Below are 19793 nucleotides of genomic sequence, written 5' to 3'. Positions count from 1 at the left end.
TCAGCTCACTTCAAGTATTTATTGGAGGACTTTACTATTCTTTCTGCTGTGAAGTGCAAGCCTTAGCAATACTAGGAAACCCTGTTTTGTCTTGGTAGAGAATAGTTGTGCTGTTATAGAATTATATCACTCTGTGGATACCTTCTATTTTCTTTTGTTTTTGTATGTTGGTTGTTGCCTGATTTTAAAGTACTTACGAATTACACGTAAACAAGATCTGTTCTGTAATGCTCCTTAAATGCCCACCGTTTAATTTATCTGAATGATCTAGAGGGCATCAAGTGAAGTCATCCTGTTTTCTTAAGGCTATGCATGAGATGCATGGTAATTACATTTGACTTACTAAGGGGAGATGTACATGTTCATACAAAGTATGTGGTACCACCCTCATCAGAATATAATTTTAGGATGCAAGTTAGTGATTTTCTTCAGCGCTTCTCCTGTGTAAAACTCCCTGTTGATAGAAAACTAGCATCTTAGAGAGAAAATGTTTTTGATTAGCCTTTTCCTAGATTTGAAGAACACCTTACATTGTGAATTATTTTTAAAAATCTGATTCTCCCACATGCATTTTGAAGTTGTGGAGGTCCATGAGGGCGCTAACATTGCTTTTTCTGAACATGTACGGTTTTGTTTTGGTTTTTTATGAGAAGGATAATTTTCTAGGGGCTATGCCTGGTGCTAGAACTGCTGATGCTGAGCTTCTTTCTTTAATGTTTTATATGGTGCCAGCAATTTGCAGGTGTGACGTTATCTATAACTCTACGACAGCCTTAGAGCCTATATTAAGCAGGTGAGTCAAGAATGAGGGAGCAGTCAGTTTGGCTGGTAGAATGGGAGAGGAGAGTTGGGTACCACAGTCTAGGAATGTTGGCTAAAGCCACGGAATCTGACTCTCCAGCATCAGGTGAGACTTGGGTTGCTTGGTTGGGTTGGGCTAATAAGCAACTGGATATTGAGGGAGGAGGAGGGGGAGATGGCTTGATAAGTAAACAGGAAATCATTCCAGGCATGACAGAAAGCACAGAGATGGAAGACAAAGGCAACCAACAGCAGATAAATTGGTTGCAAAAGGAGTGAGGAGTTTAAAGGGGGATATGGGACCCGATTATAATCACAGTTAAAGGGAGATATGGGACAAGCTGTAGTCAGAGTTAAAAACGACTAGATTATTAACATCAGGGAACTAATGGAAGAACTAAAGGAGAAGGCTGATGCGATCATAGTAAAATGCCATGAAATATGGGATAGCTACCCCTGCCAATGTGTATTCACAATTTTCACTTTCTGTGCCATTAGAAAGCTTCCCTGAGGCATGCGTTGGGAGGAATCTTGTTAGAGCTCGTTTGGATTTCCTTAATAAATCCTTAACTCTTCTTTAAACACAGAGTGGTAATCTGAAGGAGTTGAGATAAGCGCCATCATTTATCCAGATTACAGGGTGACGCTTCTCCCCAGGAGCCCTAAGGCTGCTCTACTGGCACAGCTGTCTGGTTATATACCGGTGCCAGGCAAAAGCATTAGTTTCAGCAATGCATCACTGTTTGCTATTTCTGAGTGCTGGGAGAGCCAGCTCACACGAGAGGCTTTCATCCATCTAATTTGTCACAACCTTTTAACTATATAAAGAGTTTGCTGTGCTTGATAGTACTTTTATTCTGCAATCCTAAATAACACCTTCTAGTGAGTCTCACTGAATTGAGAGACTTATTTCTGAGAAAATTAGAATTGTGCCGCACATTTTGGAAGGGGTTGTAACAACTATTGTGCTGTTGTGCTGTGGAGTGGCAGGGTGGGGAAGCAGGTGTCTGGTATCTAGAGGTTTACCTAGGCTGAGGTCAAGTCAGAAGGCCATACATCTTTATTGGTTACAGCTCACAAAGTTTGGCAGGGCATAAGGGAAGGAAAACACGACTGTTGGCTGATGCAGCCATCCCAGCTCACTTGCTAGGTTAATGCTGATGGGAATGGCAGGTATATAGGAATGACCACAGTCCAGACCAATACCATGGACCAGTCTGATGACCTGGATGTGAGGCAACCATGCCAGCTCCAGAGGTGGGCCTTAGGGGGACTGTCCTTTTGGGAATGGGCTTCCCACCCCTGCTGACTCCTGATATGAATCTGGCCCATTGCCTTATCAGCCAAAAACAGAGTTGTGACAGTAAAATTAGACCATGCAATCGGTCGACAAACTGGCAGCATTGCTGTGCCAATGGCAGAAACCTTGCGTTGCAGAGCTCTATCGAAGGGAAAAGGTGGGATATAAATAAATATATAATAACAATATTGCACTATGTTTTAAAATTGCTTTGTAGACCTGTCAGCTTTGTGGCTCACCTCTGATCTTGGCAAGGGAACAAACTCTAGAACTTAGGAAGAATGGGTGGATAATTCAACAATGGGGTATTGCCCGAGACACATAATTTGTGCCCTAGAAGCAAACCGAAGGAAGAAAATTCCCCTACAGATCTGCTTGCCCCCTCCCACAGCAGTCGGAAAGCCCAACTTACTGGTTCCTGGGGTAGAGGAGCATGGCATGGCAGCCTCTGTGTGAACATGCCATAGCTGCACCCAAGAAGGAATAGCCCGCTTTGCTCCCTCCCATCGCCATATGATGGCACAAAGCTGGTAAGCAGGGGCCCAGGGCTTGACATTTTTTCATAGGTGAGGTAACAGAAGAATACTGTTGGATCATCCCTGTTTTTGCTGTTATGTTAAAATTTGCTCTAAGACAGGAGACAGTTGTGTGACTTAGCTGAGGTGACTCAGGCCAGGAAAAGAGAAACAGAGGGACATAGTCAGATCATTGGTCCATCTAACTCATTGCAATGACTGGCAGTAGCTCTCCAGGGTTTCAAATGAGTCTCTCCAAGTCGTCCTACCTGGCAGTACCTTGAGCCTTGGACTCTCTGCATGTGCTCTACCACCGCGCTACTGCCCTTGCATTCACATCACACATTAAATCTGTTGAGACAGTAAGTATAAAAATCAGGTTTAATGTTTGGGGAAACCATATTCTAACAATAAATGTTCAAGCAGTATTTGAAAAATGTAAAAGCAAACCAAAAGTTGGCTCCCTTGGCCTAACTGTTCCATGCTGTTCTTCTTTGTGCAGAAGCCATCCACTCAGAATTAAGAAGGCATAAATTGCAAAAGCCCACCCATACCAATGAAAGACGCACTTGGACTGCTTAGAACTGCAGGCTAAATTCATTGTTAATCAGAACAACTGGAGGTTTTAATGCAGTCATTCAGTTGTAACAATTCCCTGATGGTTTTGAATTTGCTGAAACCCTTTGAACTGATGCTAATCCTTTATGCTAAATAAATATTGCACTAATGGAAAAATGGGTTTGCCTAGCTGAGGATGCTTGTGGAGGGGCAGGGGTTGGCTCAGCCATAGAGCTCAGCTGGCTAATAAGATTGGCATTAAGCTGGTGAAGATTCCAGTGGGGAACTGCTGGGGTGGACACTGAGATGTTGGCCTCTGTGTCTAGACAACCCTAAAATGTGAAAAGAGACTTCTGAGTGATGGTTCCTTTCAATATGCCTTTAAGCAATGAGATTCCTTCAACAAGCAGTAGAAAGAAAGTGTGCATCTTCCATATAAAAACATCAATCATATTTCTAAACCTCTTCTATGGTGGCTTTTAAACTTGGCCGGTGATCTCTGGTGCAGTTTTAGGTGGCTCTTGAGACCTAAGCAAGGAAGTAGTTTGGGATAAGAATTTATGTTATTTGGCTGTTACTATGTATGTATTACCTAAACACCAGCTCCTGGGTTTGGGTAGGGTATTTCGCAGAATAAAAAGATAGGCGAGGGGAAGGAAGGAAGGAAAATGAGAGGCAAAACAATAAAATGCTCACTGCTTTTTGGTAGATGACAGCACTGAAAGAACAAATATAAAATGATGGCCATAATGTACATAATTTTTATTTAAAATATTTAGTAAATTTGTTACCTGTCCTTCACAAACTGGTTCCAGGGCAGGTTACAACAATTTAAAATTAATTAAAAAAAACAGCTAAAATGGTAGCCTTGAAAACACTCATCTCAGGTATCAAAGGCAAAGGGGGAAAGAGATGCATCCTTAGCTCACAAATGTCCTCACAAAGTGGCTTCCATAAAAATGAAATACAATCACAAATGAATGGCAATGTTATGTTTATAAATGTGGGCAGTAATTACAGTAGAACAACCCATGACAATAAAATTCATTAAACATGGAATAAACCTTGTAACCTCAACTGATCATAATAATAATAATAATAATTTATTATTTGTACCCCGCCCATCTGGCTGGGTCTCCCCAGCCACTCTGGGCGGCTTCCATAAAAACCAAAAATACACTAAAATATCACAGATTAAAAATAATATAATATAAACTGTCATTAGACACACTTGTGTTCTGCACAATATTGGATAGATAAGATATAGATATATAAAATGAAGCTTTCTAACTTCCTTGTTGGAAAAATGGGCATATGAAAGGATTTACAACATAATCAAGTTCTTAAAAGAAGGCACACTTGATTAAAAAATACAGTCTATGGATCTTTATAGTACATGAAAAACAGGAAGGAATTAGCAAGATAAAGAAATTAAGAGTAATTCAAGCTCACTACAATCCACTTTTTAATTACAGAGAAAACAAGAACTTAATTAGAACAGTTCAAAATATTGTAATCTTTGTTTATAATTGTCTGAATTATGGCTATTTTTTTAAATTTATGTGTGCTACCAATGCCCTTTGAGGAAAGTTGTTATCAGCCAAATGCACTGGGCATTTTATTGCTTTATAATGACTGTTACTATTTAGTACCATTTACAGCAGACCTTCAGTCTGGATCCAGCCCATTGAGGCTCCAGATTTGTATCCCGATCTGATTAGGTGCTTAAAATTCCTGTTTTGAAGCAGAGGTTGCCCTCCAAGCTCCACTGGTGGCCCACCAAAGCCCAGACCCCGCCTACCCAATATGGTGTGAATAGTTTGAGGAAATGCAGAGCACCAGCCAGTGTTCATCTAGATCAGGGGTGCACAACCTGTGGCCCTCCAGATGTTTCTGGACTACAACTCCCATCAGCCCCAGACAGCATAGCCAGTGATCAAGGATGATGGGAGGTGTAGTCTAACAACATCTGGAAGGCCACAGGTTGTGCACCCCAATCTAGATCATGGCTACAGATGCAGATTGCTCTCTGTTGGATGTTTGTACATAATAACTTTTTGGGTAACTATGCACAGTTAGAAGTTCAGCAATGCAATTAAACTTCCCACAGAAGACAAAGTGTAGCAGAGGTTGTTTTACTTAGTAAACACAAAACGCACTATACACACAAACTATACACAGCTGCTTCAGGAAGGCTTCTCTCTCTGAGCCCAGAGAGGGTTTTCAACTTTCAGAGTCCTTGCTTAAAGTTCTCAGCAAGTCCAAAAAGTTTGAAGTTGCCAAAGTCCTGCAACTTCAGCCTTCTGTTTCTGTTTTGCAAGTCTTTCCAGTTCTGTCTCCAACAATTCTTCTGCACAATTCACCACCAAAATTCTTCACACCCTCAGAATGCTGTAAATTGGAGCTTCTGATCCAACACAGCCATCATTCTGCACAGCAACAGAAATAAGACAGTCATGAATACTCTGCAACTGCATCTTGAAGAAAAACCTTTTTTGTTCCAACTTATGGAGAATTTACTCATTCTTTAACCCTCCCTTGCTCCATTATCAACCTGATGAGCAAGGAGATAGAATGATATTCATCCAGACTGTGGCACTGCAGTGGATGGAGAGGCTGGTCTCTTTAGCCCAGGAAGCAACTGCAGTGGAGGGGTGTGCATGACTCCCCTGCATAGCTTATTGGCTGACTGCCACAGAAGACAAATGCAGCCATTAAGATTTAATTTGCATAATTGTTCAGGCATCCTCCTGTCTGGTGGTGGTAAGGGAAGAATAGAAGCTTACCTGCAGTAAACAAGCAAACCTGAAGAGTATTCCTCCCATCAGTGATGCTTAAGAACTACTGGTAAAAAATAAAATACACAAATTGAGAACTTCCTAGTACTGATTTATTTTAGCCATTCACAGTATCTAGCACTGCTGCATTTATACTCATTATGGTCCCTCTCTTCAGCATTTTTTCCCTAGTGACCAGCTATGGAGTATTCTGAATTGAATTTTGAAGTGCAGAGTATTTTCTTGGCCTTTGGCCTTCCTGGTTAGCACTTTTAAAGTCTCCTAGCTAGTAATGGGTTAATCAGCTGTCACGCTGAGAAGTGAATTTGGATGAGCTATCATTAAATTCTTATAAAACATTGATTTCCTTGGAGAACGTTTCCATCAAACATTTATATAACCTAGAAAAGTCCAGTGAGACAGACACACTTATAAATATGTTATTTTGCACGTTTGTAAATGTTATGGATGGGGAAGGAGTGCTGAAAAATGTTTACTGCCAACAGTTGCTATAAAGATGGAAAACATTGCTGTTGTCTTAATATAATCCTCCAGATTTTGTATGGAAGTGGCTTATAAAATATTAATAACTGTTTTCCTCTTTCATTCTGTGGATGGAGACATGCACCCAGGTACACACACACAGAGAGAGAGAGAGAGAGAGAGAGAGAGAGATAAATCCAAAGATAAAGATAAATCCAAATATTGTGGATGTATTTTGCCAACTGGCATCCAAGGGGGATCCATCCACAATGGGAGATTTATAGTACAGTGGTATCTCGGGTTACATACGCTTCAGGTTACATACGCTTCAGGTTACAGACTCAGCTAACCCAGAAATAGTGCTTCAGGTTAAGAACTTTGCTTCAGGATGAGAACATTCAGGTTAAGTACAGACCTCCGGAACGAATTAAGTACTTAACCCGAGGTACCACTGTAGATTGACCCATGTGCTTCTCTTAAGTTTTGACCTCTTAAGAGGATTCTAATTCTTACTTGAAGCCAGTTTCCCTCCAGTTGCGCTGTGTAAAACATGGACTTTTAGTGCGACAGCAAAGCTGCAACTGCTTAAACGGCTTTTTTACCCAATGAACCACCCTCTGCATGTGCAAATTCTCAATCAAGCTGCTTTTGTTTTTGTGCTTGGTCTTTGTGCATCTTGATTGAATTGAACGTCCTTCCATTGTGCGCTTCCAGTAAAGCCAGCAACTGCTGCTGCTGCTGCTTTATAAGAGCTCGACACCTGCCACACTCCACAGCCTCTTGGCACTGTACCCAGGCATCTTGTGGCAGGCCATGGCAAGACTTGTTTCAAAAGCGTTGGAAGGTGGCTCGGGTTGCAGTCCTTTCCTTCCCTTTCCCCCTTTCCGTCCTCCCCTTCTTTTTCTCCCATTTATTTTCATGCCCTGCCTCTCCCATGCCCAAAATAATTATGCAGGAGGAGGAGAGTCTATTGATTTCAGTTCCAGAGGAGGGCATCCATCAAGCAGATGGGCTCTTCCTCCTTTTGGATGGCTTCCTAGCATATTTAATTTTTGCTCACGCTCTCTTTTTTTATTTTGGTCTACTGATTTCTTTTAAGAGGGTGGGAGAATCAAATCTGCTTCTGATGAAGAAATAGCAGGAGCTTCTTTCCCATAAGTAACATGATTTGGTTTGGATAGCAGATTGGCTTTCAATAACAATATGCTAAAGTTGTCAGAAGTGCAGGAAGAGCTTGACTAAAGGGATTCCTTTTTAAAGTTTTTCCTCACTTTCTTTCCTTCGATCTGCAAAATCTGAGTGAACATTTTAGTATTTGTTTCATATATTGCATTCCTACCCTTCACACAATAAAGTTCAGGAGTAAGATAAGCTGACAGTAAAAGTAGTTGAATGTTGTTGTTGGCATCTGTCTGTCTCAAGGGACACTTGAGTGTGCCTCCAGGGGCGAAGTCAAACTGCGGTGTTAGCAGCACCGAAGTGACCTCCCCAGGACTCAAGCCTGGGCAGTGGATATGGAGGCCTAGGGCTGCCCAGACGATGAGGACCCGCCCCCGCCCCCCCAGCCTCCCTCAAGTGGTCCAAAGGAAAGAAGAGCAATACGTTATGCACCAGCTTGGCTGCAGGAGTTTCTGGAAGGAGTCATACAAGGTGCAATCCAACCATCTTAAGGACTCCACACCTGATTTGTGTAGGGTTTGCTCCTTGGCCTTTTCTTCTCCCAAAGATGTCCCTCGAGGCAGTGGAGGACCAGAGTTTTCCTTCTCCTAGATGGGCTGCCTTCCCGGGTTGACGAACCCCATCTGCCCCTCACTTCCTTCTACAGCATATTCAGAAACCACCTTTTTGACTGCTATTGGTCTCATTCACTCAATCTGCTGGAGTCTGTCGTCACATGCAGGGGAAGTCCTCAACACACCAAGGGTTTGAGACCCATTGGCTATCCGCACCTGGTTTAGCAAGCCAGTCAAAGCTATTCCCTGGGTGTGGATGCTGTCACATGCTGACAGCTTTTAGGAGCCACAGGTGTGAGCTAAGTACAGGGTGGGGAAAGGTGGTCAAACTACCCCAGAAAGAGCACTACCCCTCCTCTAACATCTCATACACTCCAAAGCAGTGGGTAGAACCATAGGAGACAACTCCTAGGGGCTGAGGGGCCTTCACCCCCCCAATAAAATATTTGAGGGGGCCGCCTCCCCCCAAGTTGATGGACATTGCCATTCAAATGGTTTGTATGCACTGTGTCATGTGATTGATTATGCAGGGTGGGGCTCTCCCCCCCCCCCAATTTTATTGAAGTTGGTACTCCTGGATAGAACAGTAGAAACAAGGTATTGAAAACAATTCAATGGAATCTCCAAATACAGTGGTACCTCAGGTTAAGTACTTAATTCGTTCCGGAGGTCTGTTCTTAACCTGAAACTGTTCTTAACTTGAAGACCACTTTAGCTAATGGGGCCTCCCGCTGCCGCTGCGCCGCCGGAGCACGATTTCTGTTCTTATCATGAAACAAAGTTCTTAACCTGAAGCACTATTTCTGGGTTAGCGGAGTCTGTAACCTGAAGCATATGTAACCTGAAGCGTATGTAACCCGAGGTACCACTGTAGATATCATTAAAGGCATGTGGACTTTAGTAACTGAAAGTTAACAAAGCTGGTGTCAGGCAAATATGTCCAAGGACGTTGCAAAGCTTGGTCATTGCCACTGAAAAGGTCCATTCCCTTGCAGCACTTACTTAAGATCCTCTTCAGAGACCTTTCTCCATTGTCCCCAACTACAGTTTACTGAAAGAGATGCATTTTAAATAAAAGCACACATTCTACCCATGTAAAAACACCAGGCAGGCTCCACAAATAACCCAGAGATGCATTTTAAATAAAAAGACACATTCTACTCATGTAAAAACACACTGATTCCCAGACCATCCATGGGCTAGATTTAGAAGGCGATTGGGCCGGATACAGCCCCTGGGTCTTAGTTTGCCTACCCATGAGCTAGGATATGAGCAGGAGCTGGTAAATCAGGTCACCCAGGCTTCACAGATCAGAGTTGCAAGATGAGCATAATTACCCAGCAGTCAGGACCAACAACCAGAGAGGGAGTGAATCTGAAAGGCTTGAGAGCAGGAGAGAAGCACATACAGTGGTACCAATCCAGAATGCTGGAGTACATCTGCAAGTGTGAGTTAGGCTTGGTAAGGCAGATCAATATTAAGCAGAGAGTTCTAGATTGTTTAATTGAGCTGGGTCCATTTGATTCTACCTAATAAGCAGCCGCAGAAACCCATGTTGCCAGTTTAAGACTTGCTCAATTACATGAGAAAATTTGATACAATCCAAAATTGGCTGCACGGTGTAACTTTTAAACATGGTGTAACTATTAAACAAGATTTTAAGCTTTTAGTACAAACATAACTCAGCTTTGGACATCAGTTTCATGTTTCTTGTTTAGCGGATTGGACCTTCTGAGACCGAAATCAACGTGATGAGTAATGCATGTAAAACATTGCTAAATTATAACCTCTGTGTCCTGTAGAGCTTCTTGAGTTTCAGATGGCCTTTCTTTTTTTATTTTTATTTTCCAGCAGTGCTGCGACCTGGGATATCATGCCAGCCTCGGTAGGGCACTCAGGACATTCCTGTCAGCAGAGCTGAACTTAGAACAATCAAAGCACGAGGGCCTGGATGCCATTGAGAATGCTGTGGAGAACTTGGATGCCAACAGCGACAAGCAGCGCCTCATGGAGATGTGCAACAATGTCTTCTGCCCACCCATGAAGTTTGAGTTTCAGCCGCACATGGGAGACATGGTTAGTTTTATTCTTTTTCATAAATAAGCATTTAATGGAATTTCCAGTCCAATCACAATAAGGACTGTGGAGGGAATCAAGCAAATTGTCTTGAATTGGTCAGTGACTTGACATCTTCACCTTCGGCCTGGGCATCAAATTCTGGAAGAATGTCCTAATTTAAGCAACATATATCTTAATGGGTAAGAAGAGAAAGTGAATTTGTAGTATCAGTTTGTGGTATCTTCTCATTTGTGATAACGATGGCTTCTTAGAAAAGAAATGATCCACTTGCTTCATCCTTAGAATAAAATTACAGTGGTGCCTCGCAAGACGAAATTAATCCGTTCCATGAGGCTCTTCGTATAGCGGTTTTTTCGTCTTGCAAAGCAAGCCCATTGACAGCTTAGCGGATTAGCACTATTAGCGGCTTTTAGCGGATCAGCTGATAAGCGGCTTATCAGCGGATCAGCTGATAAGCAGCTTAGGGCTTAGGAAAAGGGGGGGGGGGAAGGGAAAAGACCCCGCAGGAACTCGCAAGACATTTTCGTCTTGCGAAGCAAGCCCATAGGGAAATTCGTTTTGCGAAGCACCTCCAAAATGGAAAACCCTTCCGTCTAGCGGGTTTTCCGTCTTGCGAGGCGTTCGTCTTGCGGGGCACCACTGTAATTGGGGAAATAATTTACTGTAGAGATTACAGTACCAGTATTTCCTAGCACCATGATAAATAAAAGAGTTGAAGCTCAATGTCATTACTATGTAGTATGTACAGGAATCGCTCACTGAATTGTGAACCATAAAAGTGAAGGTTGGTATTTCATTGCATATCTGACTATTTGGTGTCTCTCTTGGAAAACTCAGTAGTACAAACTCTGCTCTGTTGGCCATTAATTTATTTAGTTATATGTTTTCTATGCTGGTTGCTCTAATGATATCTTCTTCAAGCTGGTCTCCTTCCTTCATAAGAGACTCTTTCACTTCTCTAAGACCTAACTTGTACAACCATTGTCTTGTGAATCTGTCTCCTCATGGTGATCGCTGGTGTTCAAATGCTGGAAAATGGCTGTGAATCAGGCCTGAGAAATGAGCTCTCAAATTCAGTGCTTTAATTTATTATTTATTTAATGGATTTATAAGCCACTTTTTGTATTTACAAAAATACAAATCCAAGTACAATATAAAAAACTTTTAAAATATCAATTTCATAGTAATACTAAAGCAAAAAATAAATAAATCCATCATTGAGATAAACTACAGACCATAGCACAATAGCCCCAATTTATAACCCCAGTTTATATTAACTGTTAAAAGCCACCAGGAAAAAAAGGCGTCTTTGTGCCCTATTGAAAAGATACAAGAGTTGGGGTAATTCAAAGGTGGATAGCAACATGTTTCATCCCAAACTGTAAGTTAGTTTTTTGTTTTTTGAGACTTTCCCCCTTAATATCTGCATGTAAAACTCTGACTGTTGGCATTATATATCCAGTGGGTCACCCAAGTTGAGTTTTTTCCGCCAATTCACAGCATAGGAAACAGAATCCCCTGTAAAACCTGTCACTGAATTTAACGTGCCAACTAAGAATAGCAAAGTCATCCATTTTTGTCCCCCCCCTCCCCCGAACTCTTCCTATATAACAAGATACCTTGTAAAGGCAGATAATTGTGCATGCTGGATGGTGAGCCGTAAAACTGAAGCCTGGTATTTCATTGCATATTCCTCTGGTATTTATTGCATGTTTCCTTCATCTAGTGTATCTACTCCCAAGAGACGGTTATCACAGATGCTTTGCATTAGGTCTTTTTTCAGTGTTCTTATCCATGGAATTTTCTTAGCTGTTGCACACAGCTGCGATATATTAGAGTTCATGTTGTTGAAGAAGCAAGCGCCATTGGATCCCATGCAGGGTGTTACAACTTTATTCAAAGGGGCACAATCTCTTATCTTGATTCATGTCACTATTATGGAGAACAAAAGTGTTAGAAAGTCTTTATTACTTAATGTTAAATTTGTTGTTGTATGTCTGCATTCATTGGGAAGTGAGAATATCTCAGTGATGCAGGTACCATCCAGATTTCTGTTTTATACTATAAAATTCATTAAATTCCATATCTGCTCTGGTAATTGTAATCTCATGTATATGCTATAACCCAAAATTTATGATTATTATTACAATTACATCCCAATTTTCCTCCAAGTTTATGGTGGTATGCATAGTTCTTCCCTCCACCATTTTATCATCACAACCACCCTGTGAGAAAGGTTAGGCTAAGAGATGGCCCAGAGTCACTCACTGAGCTTCCTGGCTGAGTAAGGATTTGAATTTGGGTGTCCCAAGATTATAAGCAAATGTAAAATATCCTAATATATTCTAATATTCTAATACTTCAGTGAAATCTGAAAATACAGTAGCTCATGTAGCCATCAGCCCCCATATTTGTCCCAATAATAGAGGCTTATGGTGGTTCTGAAATATGTTCAAATGTCGGAGCAAATGATGAACCTTCCATTGATTTTTACCCCCCACAGAGCTGTATTGGATTTTTGTCTTTTTTATAGCATCATCTTGTTGCTTTGAAATCTGCCCAAGGGCTATATGCACATCCTGCAGTGGATTTAACTGGCAATCAAAGCTTGAAAGAAACTCTCCTCCAACAATGTATTTTGAAGTTCAGGATTAAAAATAAAAAATAAAAATAGGCTGCTTCTTTAAATTTGAGCATGCAGATATTGAGTTACCCTTAATGTAACAGGTTTGAGCAGGGAATGGAAGATTAAGATGCTACATTGGGATAATCATATCTTGGCTTCATAAGTTAAGCTTTTTCTTCTTCAGCACATCAGTCCCATCTTTTCTTGCTTGTTATAAACCACGATTAAACCAGGAATTTAATCACAGTTTACCATTTCATCCCAACTGGGAAGTTATAGTTACCAACTTCAGTAAGAAGCAGAATTTCAACCATGGTTTGGAATTGCTTTAAGATCATTGCTTGTCTGAAACTGGTAGGCATGTTTTCCCACATAGGACAAAACAGGAAACTATGTTTAATTCAAGACTTCATCATGGTTTGATCATGAGTTGTGCAAAGGGCAGAAAGAAGAGGCCTGTGAATACAGGTGAAAGGCTCATACCTCAGTTTATTAAGCCAAGATAAATCAATCAACCCAAGCCAATCATGTCCTCGGCAGTTTTTGTGTGGATGGAATTTTTTTGTGAGTCCTTGTCCCTTGTGTTTCCTTACAATATATTAAATTTGCTTAAATATTTAATTATCTTTGTTAATAATGGGTAGAAATCTTGCTTGAACCAAACAGCATGGTCCTCAACCTTGGCCCTCCAGATGTTTTTGGCCTACAACTCCCATGATCCCTAGCTAGCAGAACCATTAGTCAGGGATGATGGGAATGGTAGTCTCAGAAAATCTGGAGGGCCGAGGTTGAGGAAGCCTGGCATAGTCTTTGGGTTCACCTACATGTTACATGTATCTCCACAATCCTTTTTAGGGACAGTTTTGACCCTGTCTCTCATCCTTGCTCACAGGTCAGTGCTGGTTCAAGAAAAGCTATATGCAGTATGCATTAAATATTTATGCTGGCACAAAATGACTTCCCTCCCTATCTCCTCTCACCAGTCCCAAATCTACTCTGGAGGGTTGAAGGAAAACCCAGAACGAATTTAGGGAGGTACATGGTGAGGAGATGGAGAGATTGTTCCATTGCCCAAGGAAAAGCCCCTGCACTGAAATAATGTTTGTTTGTTTGTTTGTTTATTAAATTTGTATACCATCCTACACCTGTAGATTTCAGGGCAGTTTACACAACATATCATTACAATATAAAAAATATAAAATACATAACAAAACTTAGAACAGAAGCAAACCAATAAAACCCCTTCTACAGCACATTTAAAAAGGACATTCAGTGTCAAGTCAACCCAAGGACTGTTTAAAGAGGAATGTTTTCACCTGGTGTGTAATGAGGGTACCAAGCAAACCTCCTTAGGGAGAGCATTCCACAAATGGGGAGCCACTGCAGAAAAGGCCCATTCTCATGTTGCCACCCTCCAGACCTCTCATGGAGGAGGCGCACAAAGAAGGGCCTCAGAAGATGATCTCATGTTCTGGGTAGGTTCATATGGAGAGCTGCAGTTCTTGAGATATTGCGGTCCTGAGCCATTTCTCCTATGAAACCCTAGGACTTCATTTGTTCCGTGGCCCAGTCCACAGCTCTCATGCTTGTGCAGAGCTGAAGAATCGAATGTCTAGAAACTTTCAGAAGTTCCATTTCTTTTCCAGGTGTCCCAGTTGTGTGCCCAGCAGCCCGTGCAGAGTGAGTTAGTGCAGAGGTGTCAGCAGCTGCAGTCTAGGCTATCCACGCTGAAGATAGAAAATGAAGAGGTAAGCTAACAAATTCCATTTTTATTGGTCTTTTCCCTTGCTGTTTTACCATAGTCTGGACAATATGTTGGAGGAAAGTAAAGGCAGCTGAGAAGATAAAAACATATAAGCTTCAGTTCAGGCACAATTTTTTAAGGCAACCAAACAGCAAATGTTAGATGTACAGTTGTGTACGTTTTGGTCCAAGTTTCATGAACTTGTTCCACCTATGCTATAATATTAACTGAAAGTGTGCATAAGATTAAATCCTCAGTCTCCTCTCAGCCACTCTTCTCTGTAGACCCTGTTCTTGTGTTGTGTTATGCTTGAGAGTCACAGACCCTCAGTTGCAGTAAATGACAAACCGAGTGATAACAAGGCATTTTCCTCTGCATTCTCACCTTCGCTCTTCTCCCTCCCCCCCCCCTTTATAATTCCTCTCTTGTGTTCACACTGTCAGGTTAAGAAAACAATGGAAGCCACACTGCAGACTATTCAGGATATCGTCACCATTGAAGATTTCGATGTCTCTGACTGCTTCCAGTATAGCAACTCGATGGAGTCTGTAAAATCAACAGTCTCCGAAACCTTCATGAGCAAGCCAAGCATTGCTAAGAGACGGGCAAATCAGCAGGAGACAGAACAGTTCTACTTCACGGTAAGAGACCTGACTTTTAACACGCTTGCAGCAAAGCTGATATGTGTTGCAGCTGGAAAACTGTATGTGTCGCCTGCAGTTCTGGCTAACAAGCTGTCAGCATAATTCTTGAGAGGAATAAGGAGAATGGCCCACCTACAAGTTCAGTGTCTGTGTGATTATCTCCCCCCCCCACCCCTTTGAAAGCCTATGTTCATCCATGAAAGCTTTCACCATAATGAATTTGTTGGTCTTTAAGTAGCCACAGAGCTCTTCGTTGTTAATATTGTTTGCGTCTTGTTAAGTGGAATGTAAGCAAAAATAACATTGCATCTAAACTACACATCACAATAAGGTGTCTTTGTTCCTCTATCAATTTATAAGCTTACAGGTTGATAAAGTTAAATTTGGGGTTGATTTGATTTCAGGATGGAGTTTTGCAGTGAAAGAAAAAAATCTTTCACTGAAAATTGTTCATCGGTTTATCCATTGTTTCAGTACACATTTCCTGAAAGCTTTCCTGAAAAGTGGATGAAATTACAGCTAGGACCATAAGAAACATGGAAGGAACATAGGAAACTGCCTTATACAGAGTCAGACCATTGGTTCATCTAGCTTAGTATTGTCTTCACTGACTGGGAGCAGTTCTTCTGGGTTTCAGATGAGGACATTCCCAGCTCTACCGGTAGATGCCAGGAACTGAATCTGGGCTCTTCTGCAAATGCCTCCCATTGACCTACAACCCTTCCTTAGCGTTCCCTGCCATCAGCATGTGTATTAACTGGATGAAAAGCCATGTGGCACAGTTGCCTTCTCCATTCTAACAACCCGAGTTGTACACTTGGATTTTCTTTTTAATGTTTTTTTACCTAAACCCCTGATCATTGGCTGTTTGGGAGGCTTCTTTTCCCCGCCCCATTCCACTTTCCATGACTAACAGCTGACTAGTGATATTTTAGATTCTAAAAACAGGACTCCATGGGCATTCATTTGGATCAGGGCATGTGTATAGAAGGTTTTTCTTTTTTAAATAAAAACTTGTCCTTCTTAATGAATTTTGCAGTATTTAAAAGATTTTTATTCCTCTTAAAAGAATGATAGTGTTCATGAATAAATGCTATATATTAGGTAAATTACTTTGGGCGGGATGGTTTATGTTGAGTCTTGCCTATAAATAGGTTTACCGGAGAGTGTATTACTCCCTTAGACAAGCACTCAAAATACTTCAAATGCCGCATTAAATTAAAAGGTCTGCTTAGAAAGAGAATTTATCAGAAAAATGTGGGTGGAGAAAGTGATTCAATTAAGAAGCAATTGACTTCCCTGGCTGTGCAAATGGCTATTTAATTGAACTTGCAGGTCTTCTTTTTCTAGAGAAAACATATTCTCTTTTCTAACAAGCACATACTAATTTTACCCATGCACGATGCTTTGTTTTCATTTGTACCATGCTTACCCACAACCCGTGCCAATAATATTAGACTTTTGTCTCCAGGGAATAAAAGTGGAGTTTGTCATGTCATATACATGTACCCAGGATAAAGAAGTGGGGATTGTATAAACAGCCTTTTTTCTTATTAGTTCAAACATTTGATAGATCTGCTATGTGAGAGACTTATAAATAACCTTAATAAGAATTTGAGGCTTTGGTTTAAAACAATTAGATTGGGGTTTCTTGACATAAAAATGGGTAATGGCTGAGCATTCCTGTTAATGAAGGGAGGAAATGCAGGGAACAAAGGTAAACCATCAGTAGAACTGCATTTTCATATGACATAACTTTGGCAGGACACAAAAGATGCACCGCTTTGAAGATATTTGCAGCATCCTGGGGTGGGTCTAAATTAGATGTTAGAAACTTGACATCGGAAAGGTCTTTTTTCATTTGGCACTTTTCTCCTCCCGTCTAACTCTAGTGCATTATGGGAGCTTTTTACATGCTTGTCTGCAATGGCTCTACAGGCGTGCCACCACCTAACTCGGGATATTTTCAGCAGACATCTAAAATTATCCTGAGGCTCGATCTGTCAAACAACAACACTTGCACATCTTGTCGATTTTAATTTCCCCAAAATATGTCGTTGGATCAGCTCATGCAGCCAGGGTTGATCATGAGTAGGGCTCCAGTTCTGGGTTTTGTCATATTTTAAAGAAGCACCTCCTCTTCATTAATCCAGTCTGGGTTGGCTTCATGCCAGAAATGTTGTTACAAGCAGGCCTGCCTCTTGAAGTGGCATAGGGTGCATATTCTGAAAACTCATGGACACCCTGGCCAGCCATTTCTGGTGGCCCCATTAGCAAAAGCGCGCCTCATGTTAAGAACGGTTTCGGGTTACAAACGGACCTCCAGAACAGATTAAGTTCATAACAGGAGGTACCACTGTAATTAGCTGGGCAGAAGATGGCTGCTTGTTAGGAGAGGTTCCTGTCATGTCACTGTGTAGATTTGTGCTTTTCTCACTGGTCAATCCCTTCTGAAGAAAATGACTCGGCTTGCTGTTTATTGCGCTAGCTTGAGTGCTTGTAAGTAATTCTTGTGTGGCTCATTTTAAGTACAGACTTAACAGGATGTTCATAGGTATGTGGCAATGGAAGTAACTTCAATATACTGTAGTCCCCCTTTATAAATTGTTGCTGTTGTTTTCCTGTCCATTACAGTAGTATCCAGAAACATCAATCACAGATAAAGGCTCTCTTGTACAGATTGTCATTTTTTAAAAACCATAATAAAATGCTAGTAGGTTTCAAATATCAGCAGGTTGACACAGGTACCACAGGAACATAGGAAAAAGGCAAGACTACAAGAATCCCCAGGATGGAAAATACTTTCTCACCCACCCCTCCCATTTATTGAAGGCATTGCAGCAGCAGAGGGAGTGAAGGAGGACCATTAATCTTACAAATATATCTGGAAAACCTCTTTCCCTTCAGGAGCAAACACTCAAATTGTATGTGCTTACTGCTCTATTCTCCACACAAAACTGCTCCCTCTCAGGGAAGTGTGATGGAACAAGGTGCAAAAGGGGAAATGGATTGACACTTCACATTAGCGACTCATGCTATGTGTTCCTTATGTAAACCCAATCCTTGTCTCTTTAGTACCCTCAGAACAAGACATATAGAATGCCTGCAACACATTTCTCTGTGCGCCCCCACACTTTTAAAACTTCCATTATAAAATGTCAAAGACAAAATAACATTGAATTGCTGCTTTATTCTGTGATTCAAGCAATCCTTTTCACAGCCAGTTTTAGCATTGATTTTCTTGGGAGATGTTTCCTGGTAGATGCAGCACATTTAACACCAATTTTTAGTTTGTAGGGAAGACAATGACTATTATTACTGAAGGGGGAGAGAGGAAATATTGGTGGCTGGTGCACAATCCTTGGGTTCCCATAATCCCCACTTCTGATCCTACCATAACTCTATTGCTTGTTTTCTGTGCTTCGGTATCTCTTTTGTGAAGCAAGGTTAAGAGTAATTTCACACTTCACAATGGCCGTTAGAATAAGCACATGAAATTGAGGTGCTGGTCTGGTGAGGGAGGTGTACATGTAGCAAAATAAGTAAGACATCTGAAGAAAGGATGGATGACTATAGTTTACAGCTAATTGCTATCACTTGTTAAAAATATCAAGCCACTATGTAGTCCTTCATCTTCAAAGTGCTTGGCAGAAATGCTTTGTTAATCTGCACAAAATCCGTGAGACTTATGAAAATATTATTTATAACCTTGCCTGTAATCAGTGCCATGCTGCTTTTTATCAATGTGCTGTTCTTTCTCCCTTTTTAATCATCAACAGTAGCACTGTGGTGCTCCTGATTTACTTCCCCTCCCCCAGTGCATTCTGGGAATATCTCTCCTCAAGCTGAATGCCTGCATCAGCTTTGATGTTGCTTTTTCAAAAATGAGCTGAGTGATCGGGATTCCTGAGAGAGGGTTAAGGATATGAGACATATGACAGAAGGTATTTCCATACAGCCTCGAAAGCATAACACTCTTGCTTTGCCAGCAAGGCAGGAAGACCTAGATTGGGTTGCACATTAACCTATTATGTTTTTCTCTTGACAGCTGCTTCTTACTGGTGAATACCAAGGTGGGAGATAGCGTTCATAGTTGTGCAGTTGTGGGTTAGCGTTAGGGTGGGGACTTTAGGCTGCCTTTTGGTTCCTGGTATAGGACTTCTAATGTATTGTACCTAGGCCAGAAGTGCTATCGTCTTAAGGTGGCATTGTATTTATTTCAAAATGTTAACTTGGTTTGTATGCACAGGCATACAATGGCTTTACAGTGGAAATACTTGTTGTTGATGGTCAAAACAAATTGGATTGATGCTGCAGATGATGGAATTAAAACAAGCGGCTTATAGCCCAATGCTGTGAGTGCCCACATCAGCACTAGTTCACATAGAGGCTTACCTGTATACTTACCGTATTTTTCCTTCTATAACACGCAGATTTTTTCTCCTAAAAAGGAAGGGGAAATGTCTGTGCGTGTTATTGAGCGAATGTGTGGTCCCTGGAGCCAAATAGTGCAAGGGGAGGCAAAAAAAAGCA

The 19793-nt window shown here is 41.3% G+C and overlaps 1 protein-coding gene across 8 annotated transcripts in view; it reads left to right on the top strand.

Annotated features, from left to right (window-relative positions):
* Window positions 1–19793, top strand: part of SRGAP2 (SLIT-ROBO Rho GTPase activating protein 2) — a 215113-nt gene that overhangs the window by 135727 nt on the left and 59593 nt on the right. For 6 of the 8 annotated variants that reach the window (XM_079978968.1, XM_079978965.1, XM_079978966.1 and 3 more), the window contains 3 exons: window positions 10019–10243; window positions 14519–14620; window positions 15060–15257. In XM_079978968.1, the coding sequence (XP_079835094.1) occupies window positions 10019–10243; window positions 14519–14620; window positions 15060–15257 (525 nt within the window). The remainder of the gene's footprint in view (window positions 1–10018; window positions 10244–14518; window positions 14621–15059; window positions 15258–19793) is intronic. The other 2 variants (XM_079978969.1, XM_079978967.1) reach the window with 1 other exon arrangement.

Source organism: Podarcis cretensis (assembly GCF_951804945.1).
Source record: "Podarcis cretensis genome assembly, chromosome: 6".
NCBI classification, from domain to species: domain Eukaryota; kingdom Metazoa; phylum Chordata; class Lepidosauria; order Squamata; family Lacertidae; genus Podarcis; species Podarcis cretensis.
The sequence above is the reverse complement of the archived record's forward strand: the minus strand, read 5'-3'. Positions and strand labels throughout refer to the sequence as shown.